Source organism: Apteryx rowi, unplaced genomic scaffold (assembly GCF_003343035.1).
Source record: "Apteryx rowi isolate R43461 unplaced genomic scaffold, aptRow1 scaffold_140, whole genome shotgun sequence".
Lineage (NCBI taxonomy): Eukaryota > Metazoa > Chordata > Aves > Apterygiformes > Apterygidae > Apteryx > Apteryx rowi.
In genome coordinates this window covers 1,524,238-1,543,985 of record NW_020447642.1, presented here as the reverse complement: position 1 = coordinate 1,543,985, position 19,748 = coordinate 1,524,238, and the positions used below count along the sequence as shown (strand labels likewise).

General features: G+C 38.8%; 1 protein-coding gene across 1 annotated transcript in view; it reads right to left on the bottom strand.

Moving 5' to 3' along the window:
• Nucleotides 1-19,748, bottom strand: part of PLCH1 (phospholipase C eta 1) — a 97,024-nt gene that overhangs the window by 9,270 nt on the left and 68,006 nt on the right. The window contains exons 9-22 of the mRNA XM_026057790.1: nucleotides 18,968-19,171; nucleotides 17,075-17,195; nucleotides 15,455-15,626; nucleotides 12,354-12,461; nucleotides 10,856-11,017; nucleotides 7,711-7,782; nucleotides 4,607-4,701; nucleotides 3,764-3,864; nucleotides 3,243-3,422; nucleotides 3,045-3,152; nucleotides 2,033-2,157; nucleotides 1,501-1,585; nucleotides 609-755; nucleotides 124-203 (exon numbers count right to left, since the gene is read on the bottom strand). Coding sequence (XP_025913575.1) covers nucleotides 124-203; nucleotides 609-755; nucleotides 1,501-1,585; nucleotides 2,033-2,157; nucleotides 3,045-3,152; nucleotides 3,243-3,422; nucleotides 3,764-3,864; nucleotides 4,607-4,701; nucleotides 7,711-7,782; nucleotides 10,856-11,017; nucleotides 12,354-12,461; nucleotides 15,455-15,626; nucleotides 17,075-17,195; nucleotides 18,968-19,171 — 1,760 coding nt within the window. The remainder of the gene's footprint in view (nucleotides 1-123; nucleotides 204-608; nucleotides 756-1,500; nucleotides 1,586-2,032; nucleotides 2,158-3,044; nucleotides 3,153-3,242; nucleotides 3,423-3,763; nucleotides 3,865-4,606; nucleotides 4,702-7,710; nucleotides 7,783-10,855; nucleotides 11,018-12,353; nucleotides 12,462-15,454; nucleotides 15,627-17,074; nucleotides 17,196-18,967; nucleotides 19,172-19,748) is intronic.

The following is a 19,748-nucleotide window of genomic DNA, read 5'->3' as shown; positions in this document are numbered from 1 at the left end:
CTGTAAGAATCATTTAGAAACCACACAAGTCCTGTGAGGTTCTGTGGTGCATTTTAATCCATGTTTGCCAAAAGTATTAAAACAAAAAACTCACAAGAGATGTACCTTCCTAGGTATACCTACCTTTCCATAAATTTCATTAATGGTTATATGAACAAATATGGATGCTTCTGTCAGCCCCTCTAAATACACATGGCGATAACCTAGCAAAATAAAGAAACAGCATTGCAATCAATCAACAGTATCCATTTTATGGACAACTGCCAAGGACTGCCTATAAAAAAAGCATGATATACACAGTAATATCTGCTGTCTTCAGTAAAAGCTACTATCTTCCATCCTCACAGGTTTTCCAAACCCCCCCAGTATAAACTGCATCCAAGTTACAAATAAGACAACAGCTGAAATTTCCAGAAGCACAGCCACCCAAAACTCCTTGAAATAAGAGTGAGCACAACACTCTAAGATACTAGGGGAATTATCCAAGCTCATACATGAAGTCCCACAGAGGCATATACCCTATTCTGATTCCTAGTCTTGCACTTCAAATTCAAACGCATTTGACCTTCCATTAGATCTCAAAGTCAAGGAAAACAAGTGGGACTAACCAGGCACAAGACTGCTAAAGGCCAAGGTTCTTTGTCCAACGAAGTCTCGCCCAATAGGGTCATGGTCCCAAACAAGAAATCGAACCAAAGCTATTTCAGGCATGTGGATGGTAAAAGTGAGTGTTTCCTCCCAAACAGGATTAAACCCTGTGCAACAAACAATAGAAATTCTGGGAAACAGCCATAGCAATGCTGGCCTCAGTTTTCACGATGCAAGGCAAGAGGCAAGAGAAACACAAACCAACACAATGCGCAAAGCAACACTCATTGTTTACTGCTCATCTAGACCTAGGATCTCTCATAACCTCCATTATATACGTAATTAAAAATGAGAGTTTATTTCCTGGACAGCCTTCATAAACAAAATGATTCTGGCTGGGTAGCTGGCAGGGATAGCAAGGCAGGCTGCTGTTTTGCAGAACTATGGTAGGCTAAAGATAGACCAAAAGGAACAGGAACGAGTCATTTTTCCCCATGGTATTGCAGCTACCTATGAGAAATGATGGTCACCTCTCCTGCTAGAACAGGCTGTTAATCTTTTTCATCTCCTTCCCATGAAGGCTGATATGGCAATCAAACTGCTTAGGACACAGTTTATTTACATTTCACTTGATATTACACATGTATTTTATATACAGAAATACTAGGAACTTCTGCATAAAGGAGATCTAAGAAGAATCCAGGAGAAAGACAGTGCGGTGAGCAGTTCTCTTCTTTCACCTCTCACTTCTATCTCCCTACACCAGAAATTCTGCCCAGAAAGCAGAAAGGCAATCATTCGGTTTCATGGGCTAACAAGCTTTGCAGTTTAGGAAGTAATAACATACACTGAAAAATTTATGACGACTTAATATTTTACTCTAAGAAGAGGAAGTCAGCTAGATTATCTTACCGTTGTCGTCAACCACCCTTGTCTGATCTTTAGAGCAGTCAACAGGTAATCCAATAATTTCCACCTCGACAAAGGGATCTATTATCTATTAAAAAAAAAGTACTTTAAAAGCAAGCTAATGATACAAATGAAGGTCAATTTTTAATAAAATTTCCATTCAGAGAACACATTTAAATTCATATGAGAATTTGAAAACCTTTGCTTAGCACAAGTTTTCAAGCAGCACAATCATAGGAAGTGGCTTCATGGACTATAGGTTGATGTACAGTTTGTAATGTCAAGAGCAAGGCCAGCTACGAGTAATTTCTCCAAAAAATGGAAGTCGCCCCCAAAATAAGAAACAATAAATTAATTCCTAAACATCACGTGTAGGATAGAGGCTCCATGGGAAAATGTAGTATTTAACGACCGAATACTTGACAAAATTTGAAAATTTCTGGTGTATTTAAATGAGGAGAAAGTTCGAGTCACATGCTGACATATCACTCCAGGACCTCTCATAGAAGCACTTGTTGGTATCAGACCATTTTACCTCTCCTCTGTCTCCTAACATTGAGTCGGGAGGCTTAGGTAACTGCTGTCCACTGATGATTTTCAGAATAAGCTGCTTTTTAGGACTGGCAGGAAGTGGATCAGCAGAGTAGGGGTTGAAGGTACCTAAAAATTAACAAGGAATGAGAAAAAAATGGAAGAAAAAAATACACAGAATAGATCTGCAAAAGAAGATACATGTACGCAGCCAAAATTCCGACATCAGGGAGTAAATTAGATTACATAGGACTTATTAATGCATTGTTAGATTCCGTTCTACTTTCTTACAACCATTTCTGAGTTGAGCAGCCCTTGCTCATATGATTACAAGAGAGTAAGGATCCATACAATAGGAAAGTTTTACAAGACTAAGACTCCTTTGAAAAACTTTATAGAAAAAGTAGCAGCTTCAAAAAACATCAGTTATAACCCAGAGTAGCACTCCGATCTTATTTCTTGCACAGCTGTACAAGTCAGAATGAGAACAAGCAGCTGGGGTGGAGTAAGCTGCTTCCTTCAGCAGCAGTGTCTACTTCAAGTGCTCAAACTGCCTCTACCATTTCTCAAGTAACTTTCAATCAATGCCGCTGTTTCTTGTGGTCACATTACAAAAATTACTTACAGATATAGGGACACAATCAGATCCAAAATCCTCAAACAAATGGAAGGGTGTTCATCCCAAAATACTGAAAAATCAGGCTCCTGTTCTAACATGTTTTGAGGACTGAACCAACTCCTTTCAAAGACAACAGAAGAATTGCATTGACTTGCTTCAGAGTTGGACCAAGTCCTAGAAACTTGGCCCTGGGCCAGAGTATCTTGTCATTCCTACTTGCAGCTGGCTATCCTAGTAGCCAACTAGGTTATTATGGTATTTATGGAAATACAGAAAAGATTCTATATATATTCTTATTTTCTTTCTTCTGTCTTGGTAACTTCATCATGAAGATGTTTTTACCTTGACACTTACAGTAATAAATGTATTGTGGGACATTACCTTTGAGGGACATTACCTTTGCACATCTGCTGAGGTTTGAGGACATAACCGCAGTTGCCATTCACCCTAAATTTTGCTTCATTTATTTGCATCATGCGTCCTTCCGACTGGTAGTTCAGTGCCACTGTTGAGCAAGAAGATTCAGGTGTTATTGATAAAGATAACAACAACTTAGCAGAAGAAAAGGGAAATACGATACTCATGCAGCACCTACCTAACTGGCAACCAACATTCCAATATGGTATAGGATTGAAATTGCTGGAGTCAATTCGATATGCAGATGGATAAACCCTTGTAAGCTGTTTCTGGTTGTAAAGCATAAACTGTTCAGCTTTCTGCTGCACTGCTTGGTGGGCTCTTGTTTCACTGAATGATAGCACATTCCCTGTTGATCCTGTGTGTATTGTTAAATAAACAAAGTTACAAAGCAATCCCAAAGGACGGAGGCCTGAACTCAGACCTCAGCTATACGGGTATCAATCAGGGAGAACACAGATTGATTTGAAAAGAATTATGAGAAACTAAGGGAAAGATATTTCTTGGGAAATAAAAGGGTGGTGCTTTATTCTTTTTCTCCATAGTTAAGTAAAGAGGACAGGTAACTAGCCACCCTATTTCTGGAACAACTTTGAAAAAACAAAAAAAACTTTACATCACAGCCATGTTTCCTGTCAGAATATGTAACCAAACAGAAAAGAGAAAAATGCATATGTAACTCTCTACCAGCAGTCTTACCATCATCTACTATATCCTGCGCTGCCACAGAGTTTGTGTATACCACTAGATCAGACAGAGCTCGGCACAGCTTCACAGTTTTTCTTCGACGAGCTAGTCTGCTGCGTAATATTTAAAATATAAAACAAAGACGGAAAGTTTCAATACTTGAAGCATAATTCAGTCCCCTATTCTTTTCACCATTAAAGAAATAAACAGCTGTACAACTCAGACTGAAAAGCAAGGTGTAATAAACAGGGAACCTCATTGAGTAAAACTCCTTACAGAGAGGTCTGAGCCATCTGAGATGACTGTTCCCCTTGTACCCCAATCCACACACACACAGACATAAAATTTTTCATTAAAAACATAATGAAATAGCTGCATCATGGCTCTCCTAGACAAAAACAAAGGAGACAGCTTTGAACTGCATCTGAAAAAGGAACATTCTGGTGACAACAAATGCATTCTCAATGGTACTTTTTTGATTCTTTGTTTGTTGCATTCTCAGATGTAATAAAGCTGGCTGGGCTGTGATGCATTCTTATTTAGTCTAAAGTTTTCTCTAAGCACTAATTACAGCATATAAAATGTAGCCTCACATTTTTCCGTTAGGAGAGTATCACTAGCACATTTCTTTTCAGCTGAGGAGTAATTGCTATCTGCAATCCATGAGAATCTGCATAACCAAAACATCGGGGTACTGCAATAACAGCAAAACATACCTCAGCAGCGGTGACATAAATGACCTGCTCTTAAGAGCAGACTTCCCTGAGGCACTGACAAACCAACAACACACATCCATAGTAGTAACATGCCACTAGTTTTAATGAAGCTGTAAAACTGTCATGATCCACAGCTCACCTGTGGAGCTGTCCTGTTTCCTTTCCAGAAGGATTTTGCTGACTTTCTTCATCATCGGATGTACTATGGGATTTGGATCTTGCCTTCACAGCTTTCTGTTAGGAAAGAATCAAACATAGCTCTGTCAATTTATGGGGCAGTCTTATAAATTCACATTACTGTAAGGCATCAGGTGGGTGGGTGCGCTGCAGCAGGTATACAGCACAGGACCAGGGTCCTCCAGGACCCGGAATGACACCCCGGGGCTCTTCAATAGAAAACCCAGGCAGTGCATCGCATTTCTGCAGATGCCGAGAAGAAAAGGCAGCAAAAAGCATTTGTGCCCTTATCTCACTTCTGCTGAAGCTAAGGATCCAAGTCTGCAGCCTGTGAGCAGGTTTATCTGTCAGCTAGCAGCCAGGCCCATGCCTGGAGAGATTGTTTCTGCCAGCCCTTTGCAGGCCACTGCTCATTCTGCAGTTTCCCTCGCTTTGCTCCCTCCTGACACGAACAGGCTGTATATGCAGGTGAGCAAAGGCGAGAGGACAGCTTTAAGGAAATCCGCATTGTTCTACTATCCCCAGTACAACAGCAGTGATCCTGCCGAAGTTCTAATGGACAGTATCCTACTTAACAAACAAGAGATCTTTAACACACAGCCAGATCTAAATGCACAATGTATTGCTTCCACCTACGCTCTCTGCACAACTTGTAAGAAAAAAAACAACAAATGCCTTCACAAAGCTCAAAACAGTCTTTGGGCAAAATTTTCCAACATCTAATTTTTTCCATTGCGTTCTGAGCCACGCACATGAGCAATCAAATTATTCTTATTCATTACAGCATACAGTAAAGATACTAGCTACAATAAAAAGATTAAAATTTGAAAAGGACCTCTTTTTTCCATAAGCAGCTATTTTTTGATACCATCTCATATTTCAACATTATATATTTTGTAACACTGTAACTACAATTCAAAGAGTTTAATTCCTTTCTCATCAAGAGGTAGTATAATTGAGAACTCCTTGTTCTTCTGCTCATATGGCTAGATACTAATTGAGCACAGATTTCATTTCTTCTGCTGTGATACACCAGTGATGCACATAATTTAGTTTATAATTTAGTTTATAGTCTTTTTGCTGTGCTTAGTGCTGAAATAAAGTTGACCATTCTGGAAATCACTTGTGTTGTTCAGTGTTGGAATTTGAAGGTCCAGATTGTGGATGACTTGTTCAGTGAACCTGCAGAAACTATCAGCCTTCACTTCTCTGTCCCTCCTCTGTCAGTTTTTTTAAAATTTATACCTGGATATAGTCAGCACAAGAGTTAGACTGAAAACATCCACAAGTCAATATCCCTGGTTGGATAACTCTGTACCTGTGAAAACATCAATAATAACATTTTTCCCAGGCATCTCTTTAGCCGGAAAAGATATAAGGGGAAAGTTACTGGAAGTCCCTCTTGCCTCATCCTACAACAATCAGAAGGAGGGAGAAAGGGGGGAGGGGGAAAAAGCAGAAAAAAGCGCTCTGCCTTATTTTTTTCAGCAGAGAGATGAAATGAATGGGTTTTCTGACAGCCTATATCCAATTAGAATAATTAGTTGAAGCAATTAAATTATTGACGTGTTTTCCAGCCCTCAGTGTATCCAGTAGCTTTTAGTAGCTGACTTCTACATGTGACATCTCATTCCACAGCATTTATTTTCCCAGTGAGCACAGGTTATAGCGTGCAATGCCCACTATCATGCACAACACCTACCTGCAGAAATCGTCACATACTGTAGTAGAACTTATTATTCACCTTTTTTTTTTCCTGAAAATCAGGGGTTGTGAACACATGCACTTGGCTAAAGCCCCTGAAAGAAATATAATCACTTTAAATTGATATAAGCTTATAATTTAAGTGTAGACATGGGTCCTGGCATTGTTTGCCTAGAGAAATTTTGATGGCTCCTAGCTGGCTTCAGAGCAGATAAGCTTCTGGACAGATTAAATTCTATAATGTATTTCGTAATTGCCATTTTTCCTTAAACTGTCATTCAGATTATCAATTACATAGTGGGCTTTCTCCTTGGCTGGAACTTCCATCATGAATGGCTCTGAAGAGGAATACAGGTGTTACCAGACTGGGGGCAGAGAGAAGCAGCTGCAGATGGCACATTCCCCCTCTTCTCATCAGGGAAGGACTAGGTTGCAGACCTGTCTCTTACACCTCTTTCATGACTAGCCTGTTGGCTGATTTATTTACTTGCTATCTGCTAATCGACTCTGGGAGGAAGGAAGTTTTTAGTTGTGTCAGGTCATGTGGGGGCTACGTGATCACTAGACCCAACCCACAAGGCATGTGGGAATAAGGGAGACAGATGACAGGAATCTATTTGTCAGGATACAGGAATGAGAAGAAACATGGGTGTGCTGTCCCTTTTGATGGCTGTTGTCTATTCAGCTGGAACAGCTGTAATGCAAAACCCCAAACTTGTTTAAATTACATTAGCTCTTGTTTGGTTCAGTAGAGTCACCACAGTGAAGACGCAGTGAAGTGGACAATCCACCTGGCAGCTATACAAGGATATAAATACTATATGCAAAACCATGAAGAGATCAGAAGAGAACGTGCTTTTACAAAGCGTAAGTGTTGAACCCAGTTCCATTACTCAATTACAGCAGTTCATTAAAACCAACAGAAAGACAATAAGAGTGTATGGTACTGCTGAGAGTACGAAATGGGGTAAAACTGGGTCCCAAATGAACCAAACACTGGCAGCTGTATGGACAGAAGTCTTTGGAAAACAAGAATATGCCAAAGCATTTGTCCATATTTGTTCAACTGCTGCAAGTTTAATCAGGAAGTTAGCAATTCCACATCATTAGTAAACATTTCTGGTGAGGCAAGATTTTGCAAGTCTATGAAACCGTCTTTAAAGGATTCTCCATACCATTAAGTGTGGTATATTCTTCTTCTAAACAACAATAAATATTCCAAGTGTAATCACACAACGAATACAAGTAGTCTTTCCTCACTGCCCACCTACATACCATGCCACTCTCAAACAATAAAACATGCTCTGTATTTAGAATGCCATGAGACATAAAATAGCAGTTTGAGTCTCCAATTTTACTTACTTTGTGTTTACCGAAGTTGCCCATTAATGATCGACCATGAGACTTTTTTCCACCTTCTTTTGTGTCCAGGTTCTGTGCAGAGAAAGAGTGCAATAAATAGTATAACTATAAGGTATCTACCATAGGAAATTTCTTTAAAAGAAGTCTGCTGTAGTCTTTAAAAGATATATTTTCAACTTAATACACATTCTGGTATGACAGCCTGACTAACAATTATGCGACTCTATTAATTATACAGGAAAATAAAGTGAATTGAAGTCTAAACATAACATACTGATCTTTGAACACAAATTTAAACCCAAAATCTCATTACAGGACTTTTCTAATTGCTTTCCACACTTGATAACTTAGCAATCCTCCAACGGTAAGGAAAAACATTAAAAATATTAATATTCAACACAATAACCAGCCATATAGAAAAACCTACCAAACAACAATAAAAGAACCCCAAAGCATTTGAAAGTGTACATAAAGACAACAATGAAAAGAAGGGGGGGGGGGGGAATCTCTAAACAGACATATGCAGACTTCAGTCAGGCAGCCTGAAGTCCGAGTTTCACACTTATAGCCATGCCCTCGGACAGCAGTTTCATGATCCCTGGCACCATCTAGTCTTTCCCATCAGAAAAGCAGATGCCTTCATCTTCCAAAGAGCAGAATGAGGACCCAAAGGTGCTGAAGAATATTCCCCCAGCATCTCACAATGCAAGTCAGTGAACTCCAGTTATTCACTACACCATGCTGGCTTGGAGTTCACTTCTGGTTACCGTAATAAGGGCACTGGATGGTTTACTCAGGTCCAGGAAAGTCAATAATCTCTGTACCTCCTATTCAAACATTTTTTCCTAGCTCAAGCTGAATGTCTCTGTGATATGTAGAAGGAAACCTTAGCAGATAAAGTACTTGTCTCCCTCAGATAACAATGAATAGCTGATAGTGACAACAGCAAATCAAAACTAGTATTAAGCCTAGTACCAGACAATTTCATGTGAAATTTTTGTGATCTCTTCAATATTTTATTTCTAATCATAGTTTCCATTTCCTAGAAGTTCAGAAAGCATCCCATACTGCCAGGGAACTGAGGTGTCTGTGGAAAGGCAAACAGGATATGACATCTTTATTCTTTGTTTGAGCTGACACTTTTCTGGTAAAAGAGAAGCCTGAGCTGTTTAGGCACACGTGTGCCATGGGGAGGCTGCTCCTCACGGCAGCAGGGCCAGCCCACTCCAGTCCCGCACGGCAGTCACTGAGTAGAAGGCAACTGTGCTGGGACACAGCACCTTGCAGCAGAACCTCTCAGAGTCTTCCGATGGAGCGGTCCTTCTCTGGTGACTGAAAGTTGCACTTCCCTAGTGCTGCCTGTCTGTGCAGCACGTGCAAAGCACCTGGAATCGGTGAAAAGGTGTATGCTGGAGGGCATCATCTCACACTTGAGGTGTGCCAGGAGACCAACCACTTGTGATGGTTCAAATGAACTGTGGTAACAACTCCACACTAACCAGATTATGAATCTGCACCCTTCTTTAGACACTGTGTAATACAGGAGGATAGAAAGAGTTTTTATTAACTCCTCAAGCTATAATAGACCAGGTTGAGGTTGAGTTTTGGTATACGAGCTCAATTTATCATGTATGTGGAAACAGCTGATTACGTTTTTGGTTACTTAATAGTTACTTGAGATCAGAACATAAGCTTGCCTTGTGAATTTTTTTGTTTGTTTGTTTTGGAGAGGAGCAGCAAATCTGGTGAAATGAATGGCACATCAGTGACTACATAATGGAAAATGAGAACTGAGAAGCAAAAAAAGAAAAAAATCTCCCAACAGATTCCCTTTCTAGTACAACAACTACACAAGATATTTGGATAATGCACCTGCATTACTGGTTTTCAGCATTTTTTGTTCATGTCACTTAGATGCAATTGGTGAACTCAGATGTCATATCCCAGATGAATGCCTTATGGAAATTTGCATTCTTTAAACACAACTCCCGCAAGCAGATGCTAGCTAAGGTTTGATCATTTTTCCAAATGTAATTATTCTAGCTCAAAATAATATTGAAATGGTTCATAACTGATTTACTAATATTGGAAATTTAAGCTCTGAAATCCCACTTTTCTGGACATATCACGAAGGCCAGCTGGAACTGACAAACTGAGTCTGTTCTCACACTGTGAATCCACAGTCTGGAAATAACCCTCCTTCACCAGGTCAGAGGGCTCTGTCCTTTGGATTCTGCCATCCTCCTACCACCACCACCCAGCTTTAACCAGAAGTCTCAAAAGTATCATTCAGACAAGCTGAATATATTTTCTGTAGTAAAGCTTGGCTTCAGGCAAAAATCTTACAGGTCCAGCCTCAGAGCAGTAGACAGTAAAGAGCTACATAGGAGCGAGAAGATACACAGAAAACAAAACTACATGTACTCGACCTTGAAGGAGACTATACCTGTTACAGAGTAAGCATGTCCCTTGCAGGGCAATTCATTCTCTATTTATCATAACTGGTCTTCACGTTCAGTGAAGGTGAAAATATGATAATCATGGATTCAAGGTACAAACTATTTATGTACTCAAAATTCCAATACATTTTACGTTTCACTGTTTTGCAATTATAGTTTGATGTCAAAAGGGAAAAGAAACACATATCACTCTGAATATAAAGGGCACAAAAAACCAGAATCTTACTTAGAGCAGTAAAAGCACGATACTGTGTTTCAGTAACTACTGCTGTACAAATCAGAGCCTGCAGCATTACAGACAAACGATAGGTAACTGCATGCTTTCAGTTACCATGGCCAGTCTTGATAGGAGTAAGGCAGTAGAAAAAGGACCTTTTCCCAACAGCCCAGACACAAATCAAATCGCTTGATAGTCACTTGCAATATCTGTATTTATTGAATTAAACACTTCTAACGTTTATAAGAAAATAAAGTGGATTAGAACAGATTGAAACATACTGTCCACATTTGACCATTCAAATCCTCCCAACAGGTATTTCTGAAATAATTCCAAGCTCTCATTTTAGAGAAAATGAAAACAACTAAGTTGTTCATAAATCATTAGCTTTCTTATCTGAGAAATCTGCAATGCACATTGCATTGTCTAATATTCAACAGAGCAGATGAAGGGAAAGAAATCCACATACCTGTTTCAGGTTAACATTTAAACCTTCATGTGTTGCCTTTAGTAGTGCTCTCACAGTGAAACTGTCAGGATCTTCTTTGTCTCTGATTTGGGATTCTTTTATCAGAGATTCAAGTTTCGTTCTTATAAAAGATTCCATCTGGTGCTCAGTTGCACCATTACTCTGAAAGGCATTAAGAAATTCAGTTAAAATAGATTCTGTCATGTCCATCATTTTTTGGATAGCCTGAGGAAGCATGATACATGCTTCAGGCCAAATGGTGCTCCCAACATTTCCTTCTATCTGTGCGAGAAAGAGCTTCTTGCATAATCCTGCCTGATTCTGCATCTTTCTATCGGTGGTTTTTACTGCCATTTTAATTTTCCTTTTTTTCTTTAGTCCTCCTGACAAGTAATTTACAGTGCCTTGCCAAAGCACAGTCCACCATTTAGATCACCCCAGAATCTGTCCCTAGTATTAGCTCCTCATTTTGAAAGACCCTGACCTCTTTCAGGGTATGGCATGAATTCTCAGCTAGTGCACTTGCATAGTTCCTCAGAAATATCTGAGGATCTAAATATTATTAGATTTCTTCTCTAACAGGTAGGAAAGAGGAGACATTTAATTATTGTTACTAACAGTAGTACAGACTATGCAAACACAAAACAGTCCCTTAAGGCACTTTAAAAATGGGCCCTATAAAAAAAAAATGTGTGCATCTTTCATTCTTCCAAGGGAAGTGAGATCTCTCCTGCCTTAGGAGAAGAAAGCAACTGTTCAATCCTAATGCGTTCCTTTTCTAGCCCCAAAAGACATACTGTGTTTTGCATCAGATTTTGCCTTGGGTCCTTCTGCTTAAGAAAGTATCACCTCATCAGAAGTGCTCAAGGCTTGTTAATAAAGCACGAGGGTTGCACAGAACACAATAGCACGTGCCAATGAATTGGCATTATGTCGCTTTCAGAACAAGTTTCAGTTGGTAGCAAAGAAAGAGTTAATAAAATTAACAACAGAAAAATAAACAAGAGTTACGAATTAAAAAGAACAGAAAACAGTCTTTGGTGACAGGTAAAAAAGAAGAAAGAGGGATTAAAACCAAAAATGTTTGAGTTTCAAATTTCAAAGATTTTGTTCATCGCATGTCTCCTTTCATAATTTTTGTCTAGAAATTGTACAGTTAACAACCAACTTGCCATTGCTTTCAGTACTACACATTTGTATCTGAAAGAGCCTAGCATGCTTATAGTGCTGGCCCCAACATTTTCAGTCTAGTGTTTCTCAGGTACTCAAATCTGCTGTTATTTATGTGTTTTTAATGACAAACTAAAGATTCAGGATTTCCAAACAATTTCATTCCATATCTAAATGTTGAATGATATTATTTCCATATCATAAGGACCTGACTTAAGAAATCCACATTAAAAATTTAGTCTGCTGACAACTCTAAGCAGGATTAAGGAACATGCATGAAAGAAATGCAGAGTTGTTACAGTTCTGGGAACTGTGTACATGCCCATACATAGCAGAGCTTTAACTTGCAGTCATCCTCAATTTCATCAGCGCTATCCTCATCTGAAACTTCTCCTTCCTCAGCATCTTCTCCAAGACTGTACGGCAACTTTTTACCCTAAAAATGAGGAAAGAATATTCACAATAAATACACACATGGTCAGTGTTATTTGGGCAAAGGCCAAAATAACACATTCCCCAAATGCTCCTTATTTAAATTGTGACCAGACTTCAGGATTCATTTTCAGAGTTGCAAAGCAAACTGGCTCAAGGAACCAGATTATCACAGACGATAATGTCTCCTATCTTCTTTTTTGCTATGAAGATGCCACCTGTGATACTATCACTGGCAAACTGACTCCTAAGCAATGCAAAGAGAAAAACAAAGTACTTTTTCAAGTTTCCTAGTTCTAAATTACTGAGTAAGTTTTCAGAGAAAAGCATCCAACATAACTGTGGGTTACCTGTGACCTTCAGAATTGAAATAGTATCACTTTTTTAGAAAAAAGGTTATAAAATAACAAATCCCACCTGCCATTATGCTCCTTTTCTTTATTTCAAAGAATAGAACATGCTGCCATTTGCAATATGCATAATTCAGAATTTCTTTAAAAAATTTGTCAAGCACCATTATATGCAACTGGCGATTTGACTTCTGTCTGCTCTTTACAGAGGTGCAATGAATACCGCTACCATTCTTTTAAATGAACACCTCAAACCACTTTACATTGTCTGTAAGTATGCACACTGTACAATGTGCTGACCCAAATTATACTTGTAAGATGACTTTAAAAATATTTATGGATCACATGTTGTCTTACATAGTTCCAGCTTTTATCACTTTAAATCAAAGGCTAGAAATGACGAAGCTTAGTGAGGAAGGCATGTCGAAAGCCGAGACAGGCCGAAAGCTCGGCCTCTTGGGCCAAAGTTAGCCAAGCTGTGAATGCAAAGGACAATGATGGAGATGTACAGTGAGATTAATGTTGATTAATGCCTGCTAACACAACATCCATTCTGCAGCCCATGGATCAAGGAGTCATTTCGACTTTCAGGTCTCATCATTTAAGAAATACATTTCGTAAAGCTATAGCTGCCATAGACAGCGATTCCTCTGATGGATCTGGGCAAAGTAAATTGAAAACCTTCTGGAAAGGATTCACCATTCTAGATGCCATTAAGAACATTCGTGATTCATGGGAGGAGGTCAAAATATCAACATTCACAGAAGTTTGGAAGAAGCTGATTCCAGCCCTCATGGATGACTTTGAGGGGTTCAAGACTCCCGTGGAGGAAGTAACTGCAGATGCGGTGGAAACAACAAGAGAACTAGAATTGCGAGTGGAGCCTGAAGATGTGACTGAATTGCTGCAATCTCATGATAAACCTTTAACGGATGAAGAGTTGCTTCTTATGGATGAGCAAAGTGGTTTCTTGAGATGGAATCTACTCCTGGTGAAGATGCTGTGAACATTGTTGAAATGACAACAGAAGATTCAGAATATTACATAAACTTAGTTGATAAAGCAGCAGCAGGGTTTGAGAGGATTGACTCCAGTTTTGAAAGAAGTTCTGTTGTTGGTAAAACGCTATCAAACAGCGTCGCATGATACAGAGAAATCCTTCGTGAAAGGAAGAGTCAGTTGATGCGGCAAACTTCACTGCTGTCTTATTTTAAGAAATTGCCACAGCCACCCCAACCTTCAACAACCACCACACTGATCAGTCAGCAGCCATCAACATCGAGGCAAGACCCTCCATCAGCAAAAAGATTACAACTCGCTGAAGGCTCAGATGATAGTTAGCATTTTTTAGCAATAAAGTATTTTTTTAATTAAGGTGTGTACATTGTTTTTTTAGACATAATGCTATTGCACACTCAATAGACTACAGTATAGTGTAAACATAACTTTTATATGCACTGGGAAACCAAAAAATTTGTGTGACTCGCTTTATTGCAATATTCGCTTTATTGCGGTGGTCTGGAACTGAACCCACAATATCTCCGAGGTATGCCTGCACACAAAAAAACCCATTCAGTGAAATTCAAAACCACAGCTGAGCACTTGAATGAGTTTTTCCTAATTCAGACTCAACTCTCTTACCATATATTGAAATATGTTCAGAGAAACATCAAACCTAAACTGTGAACCTTTACAAAAAGTTTGATATGGAGGGTAGAGGGAGCAATGGTATCTTAATTTCTGCCCTCATGCATCAATTAGAAAGAGACAATCTAATAAGCTATAACTTTATTAATCATCCTCTCAAAGCCCTGTCTAGCATTTCTTTCTTATTATATCCATCCTGGTCTTTGAAATTCCTTTTAGAGACTATCTGTTTACATTTACAGGGCTCAAATTTTTCATATTGCATACAACATACTAGGGGCCTTCTCCCTTGCTGCTCCTTAGCCACCCTCTGAAGTGCTCTTCTCTTTCATAAACACAGCTGATGAACCATGAAAATACCATTTCATTTCATGAAATGATGCTCATAGCAAGGTGGGGGTGAAATGCAAGAAAATACAAGAAATTATTTTCAGATATATTTTTATATTATTCCAAAGTACTTAGTACAAGGAGAGACTGTAGGACAATGCTTAGATACTACAGAGATACAAACCATAGAGGAAAATACCCACTAATAATATAAATTAGGCAAATTTAAAAAAAGAGCAAGTATCAAGGCTTTGTCAACAATGGTTCAGGTAACTAACTGTCACATTTCCCCCTATTCATAAAGATGCATTTTATATCATTTCTCCTCCCCCATGACTAAATGCTAACGTTAAAAAAATTAGCATCTCTCTAATGACTTTGAGACTCTCGAATAAGATGCTTAATAAGAGGAAAGAATTTCCTTATGTTGCTGTTGATATCACCTGTCTGTTAAAACATTTACAGAAGCATCTTGGGACACTTGTCAAGTCCAAGGTAGATCCTTTTTCAATGTCTCTGTGAAAAGCTCAGAATTTTAACTCACTCTCTGCATCTGTGCTGATCCTCATGCTATTGCCAAACAGGTTCTCCAAAGCCAAAGGAAGAACTATGATAAATATCACATGATGACTTTTATTGCATTTTGAACATGATGCCAGTAGCAAGTTACCTTCACTAGGATTTTTCCTTTCAAATTTTGAGGGCTAGGAAGTTGTTTGGAATCTCCAGTGATTACAGATGACAAGTCCAGTTTGTCACCAAATATCTCCTTTAAGTACTGAGCGATCTTCTTCTGTTGTTGAATGCTGCAGTGATTTTCAATAGAGAGTATCACTGGAAACCTAAAACAAAACCCCAGATAATATCATAACATTGTTTTAAGAGAGAAGATCTGCACAGCTTACCACATAAACCATTCTAAATAGTTTGTTTTTACATTTTCAGGAGACTGAAAATGAACTCACTTCAGAAAGAGAGACTTTGTACACAGAACTCCCAAATCCCAGTTCTCTCATGAAGCACTAGATAGTCCTTGCTGGCGATTCTGCCCTCTTCCTCCAACCCCATCCCACTAGGGCACAGGGATCCAGAGTTTGAAACAGGCAGCCGCTAAGTGTGAGGTACATCAAACTGAGAAATTCATAAGCAATGTTTCAGATAGCTGAACAGAAGTTACAATATTCCTCTGCAAGCCACATACAAAGTCTTCATAAGCTATAAATGCCCAGCAAACTGCTCCTGGAAAAAAGCATTTCGAAATCAACAGATTCATCAAAGGAATTTCTAACTCTTCTGTTCCTCTTCCAAAGATTTTATGGTGGCCGTATGAATGATTTGCCTTTGTCTTAATAAGTAACACAACATAAATTTGAGGACATAAGAACAGCTACAGTGAGTCAGGCCAAATCTCTGAAGATGACCAACCTTTGCAGAAGAATATCAGGAGAAATATTTGGCAATACCTTCCAGAATACTCTCCCAGGCTCCAGGAATTTGCAGCTGAAGTTTTCTGAGCCAGAGGCATCGTATCTGTATATAACAACTTATTTCTTCCACAGATTTGTCCAGTCCTTTTTTAACTCTTGGCAGCCCCAACATTCTACAGTAAGGAACCCCACAGACTTAACTGGGCACCAAATGAAGAACCACCCCCTGGTTCTAATTGAGAACACCAAATTTTCCAGCTTGGGTTCCCCCCCACCACTGTTGGGTCCTTTATTTGATTTGATTCTTCTAAGTAAACATCTATTTTCCCTTTACCCTTTCCAAACTACTCAAAATTTTATACACCCACTCATGATTTTTGAGACTACTTAAACACCCCATGATTTTCATAATAACCTTTGTTATATAGTAGCAAGACAAAGGAAGTAGAAAGAATCTAAACGTTATCCTTGATCTTCTGTATTTCTTTATACTACATATGAGACAGCTTTTCTATTTTCCTACTGAAATAAAGAATTTTCCCTAGGTAGAGAATGTAGGAAATTGTTCAAAATATACAGATTATGGACTAAGGTTATATTAAACAGAAATATTACTGAGCTTACAGTGCATGAAAAGTCTTTCTAACTTAGGCTGAACTTTCTAACTTGATTGATCGGAAAGGGAAGGAGCTTACACAGCTGAATAATAAATATTATATGAGCAATAAATGGGAAAAGAATCAACTTTACACTTTTTAAGTGCATTTAAAGAAATGCACATACTTTCTAATGTTGTATTTCCACATGAGATTAACTGCACAAGACAGAGACAGGTCTAGCTTCAAAACTGACTCTTCACTTACTCATTTTTGATGAAGGCGTATTTATTGATAGTTTCTGCCACATCACGGAAGAGTATTTTAGAAGTAAGGGTATAGCCATGGTGCACTACTGGCTCTCCATCTGGACCGTCCCAACAATCCACTGTTAAGACAAAAAAACCCTACGCATTAAGAGATGCCCATGATCTTATACATTTCTGCTCATCTTGCTTGCCAGCAGAACTCACATACACTATTCTACCATGCAGGTGCCAGCAAGTTTCATTCAGTCCATTATGACTTTGCATTTAAATTAAGACTAACAACATATTTAGTGTTTTCTTTTTTATGTTAAATGAATGATCTGCAACCTAAAACTGATTTCTTTTTTCCTTAAACAGTGATGTAAAATTACAAAGGTGTAATGGAACACAAGGTTTACAGCTATCTACTGGGAAAGCAGCTTTTGCTTCTGAAGACAAAATTTTGCAATATATTTAGAGTTTTCTTTTCCACTTCCAATTCAACTTGCATTTTTATAACTGACTTTAGTGAGAGGAGCATCAAATCTATTATATGCAGAATGGACTAAGACGATAATTCTCCTAATGAATTACTGCACTCTAGATTTATACCAAACTTATCACTACTGTTACCTCTACAGGAAGTTAAAAACATCACAAGAAGGAAGCTACAGACCTATTACCTACACTGTACAGACTTTACAATAGTTTTGAGGCCAAGTGAAATGACATACTACTGTGCACTTTAGTGAAGTTTTCTACAGAAGAAAATACAGATTGCCTCACTACCTACAACTGCCTGCCAGAGTCCTCAGAGCCAGCTCTGTCTGCAAGTCCCGTGGCACTCGGACAGTGGCTTCAGCATATATTGCTGTGTATTGCCCCATGTCCTCGAACATTAACACTTTTCTTATCCAGCAGTTGTGCAGAAAATCCAGCTGACGTCACCAATTTTCTCAGGTTCATTCTCTCCGATTAATTCATTTTTAAATCTAGACTAACGAATTGTTCTTACAGGGATGTGAGTTTTGTAATATAAATATACAAAGTTAATATTGAATTTAAATTTGTCAAAACACTTTATTCTACCCAGAATCTCAAAAAAGAAAAATAATTATAATATTAATGCTTTGCTATTACTGAAATCATCCAGAACTTAAACAAGGATCCAAGGTGATCTCCAAACTGTCAGACAAAAGACGAGCAACATCACCTTTGCTTCCGCCAGCAGCCGATGTAACTGCATCATACCTCTCTGCCATGGCTGACAGAAAGCACATTTCCCAGCTCTCCTAATACGTTCATAGAAATATGTTCTGCAAACAGCCGGGCTGATAGAAGGCATTATTTGCCCACCTGTCCCTCCCCAGGCATTTGTCACCTCCCCTTCGCAACAGCTGAAAGAGCTGCTTACGTAATCACCTGCTTTCCTGTTCAGCTTACGCAAGGAAGAGGTCTTTGCTGATTCAGCTCATTTCGGAGAGTATGGATCGGGAAACACTCCTACAAAGCGGTAACCTCCAGCACAGGGGTAACCGCAGAGCAAAACAACCTGGGCTGCTCTGCTCAAACAGCAGGGTCCAAGAAGGACGTCTGTCTGCAGCCTTACTGGGGCTTGAGTAAAAAAAAGTTCCAGACAAACGTGGGACAAAGGAAAACTAGTGCTGACTGAAAAAAGCAAGATAACACAGTGGGAGGCAGGAGAAATCAGTGGTATCTACAATGTTTGCCTGAGAAGGTCATTACCAATATAAAATTTCCTGGTTAGATTGTTAGAAAACAGAATTTATCACTGAAGTTAATAAGATAACAAAAGTACGACAGCATTAATACGCAAATCCAGTGGCAAGCCTAAAGCTTCAAAGAAGTGTCTGTCATTTACCTCACAACCAACAAGCTGCACTAAAATTACCTTCAATGCATCGACAACCATCTTGCAGCACTCGTGCATACATCTCCACTCTGGACTGGGACAGAAGCTGGTCTCCTGTCAGGTACGTGTTGTGAGATGAAGCAATGAAGTAGTTACAAAGGGGTTGATCCATGTCCTGATGCACCTCGCAATGCAGTGGATTAAATACATCACAAGCAGGACTGCGCATAAAGTTGGTGAAACCTTTGAACAAAGTGTAACAGTTTTTCCACAGATGTAGTATATCTTATCAAATGAATAGTTTGCACTCTAACTTTTTTTTTTTCCTGCTTACACTTGTCAGTGTTAACTCATGATCCAAAAACTGCTGAACCATATAATCACATTAATCTCGATTCACATTTATCTTCCTATATCTCATATTTTCAGCATATTAACTGCTGTCTGGGGCTTGCCTGTTTCATCTGCAAGCTGCTCTGAAGAGGGTGTACAGACACAATGCACAGCTGGCATCAACAGAGATAATCCTTATTGAAGCCTATGGGAGTCTTGACAACTTTGAGAAGAATACATTCCCAAGATCCAACCTTTGCCTCTGGACAATTTTGAAAGAGTTTTAAATTAGAAAAGAGAATACAATCTGGAAAAGCACATTCATGCTTGCCAAAAAAATCAACAAACATTTGCAAAACATGGCACTGAGCTAAGAAATTTGTGAGAAATTAACAAAGAATAGCAAAGATAGAAACTAGAATTCAAATATAAACATAAAATCTAAATAATAAATAGTAGCTAAATGAGAAGGCTGGAACCCCCCCCC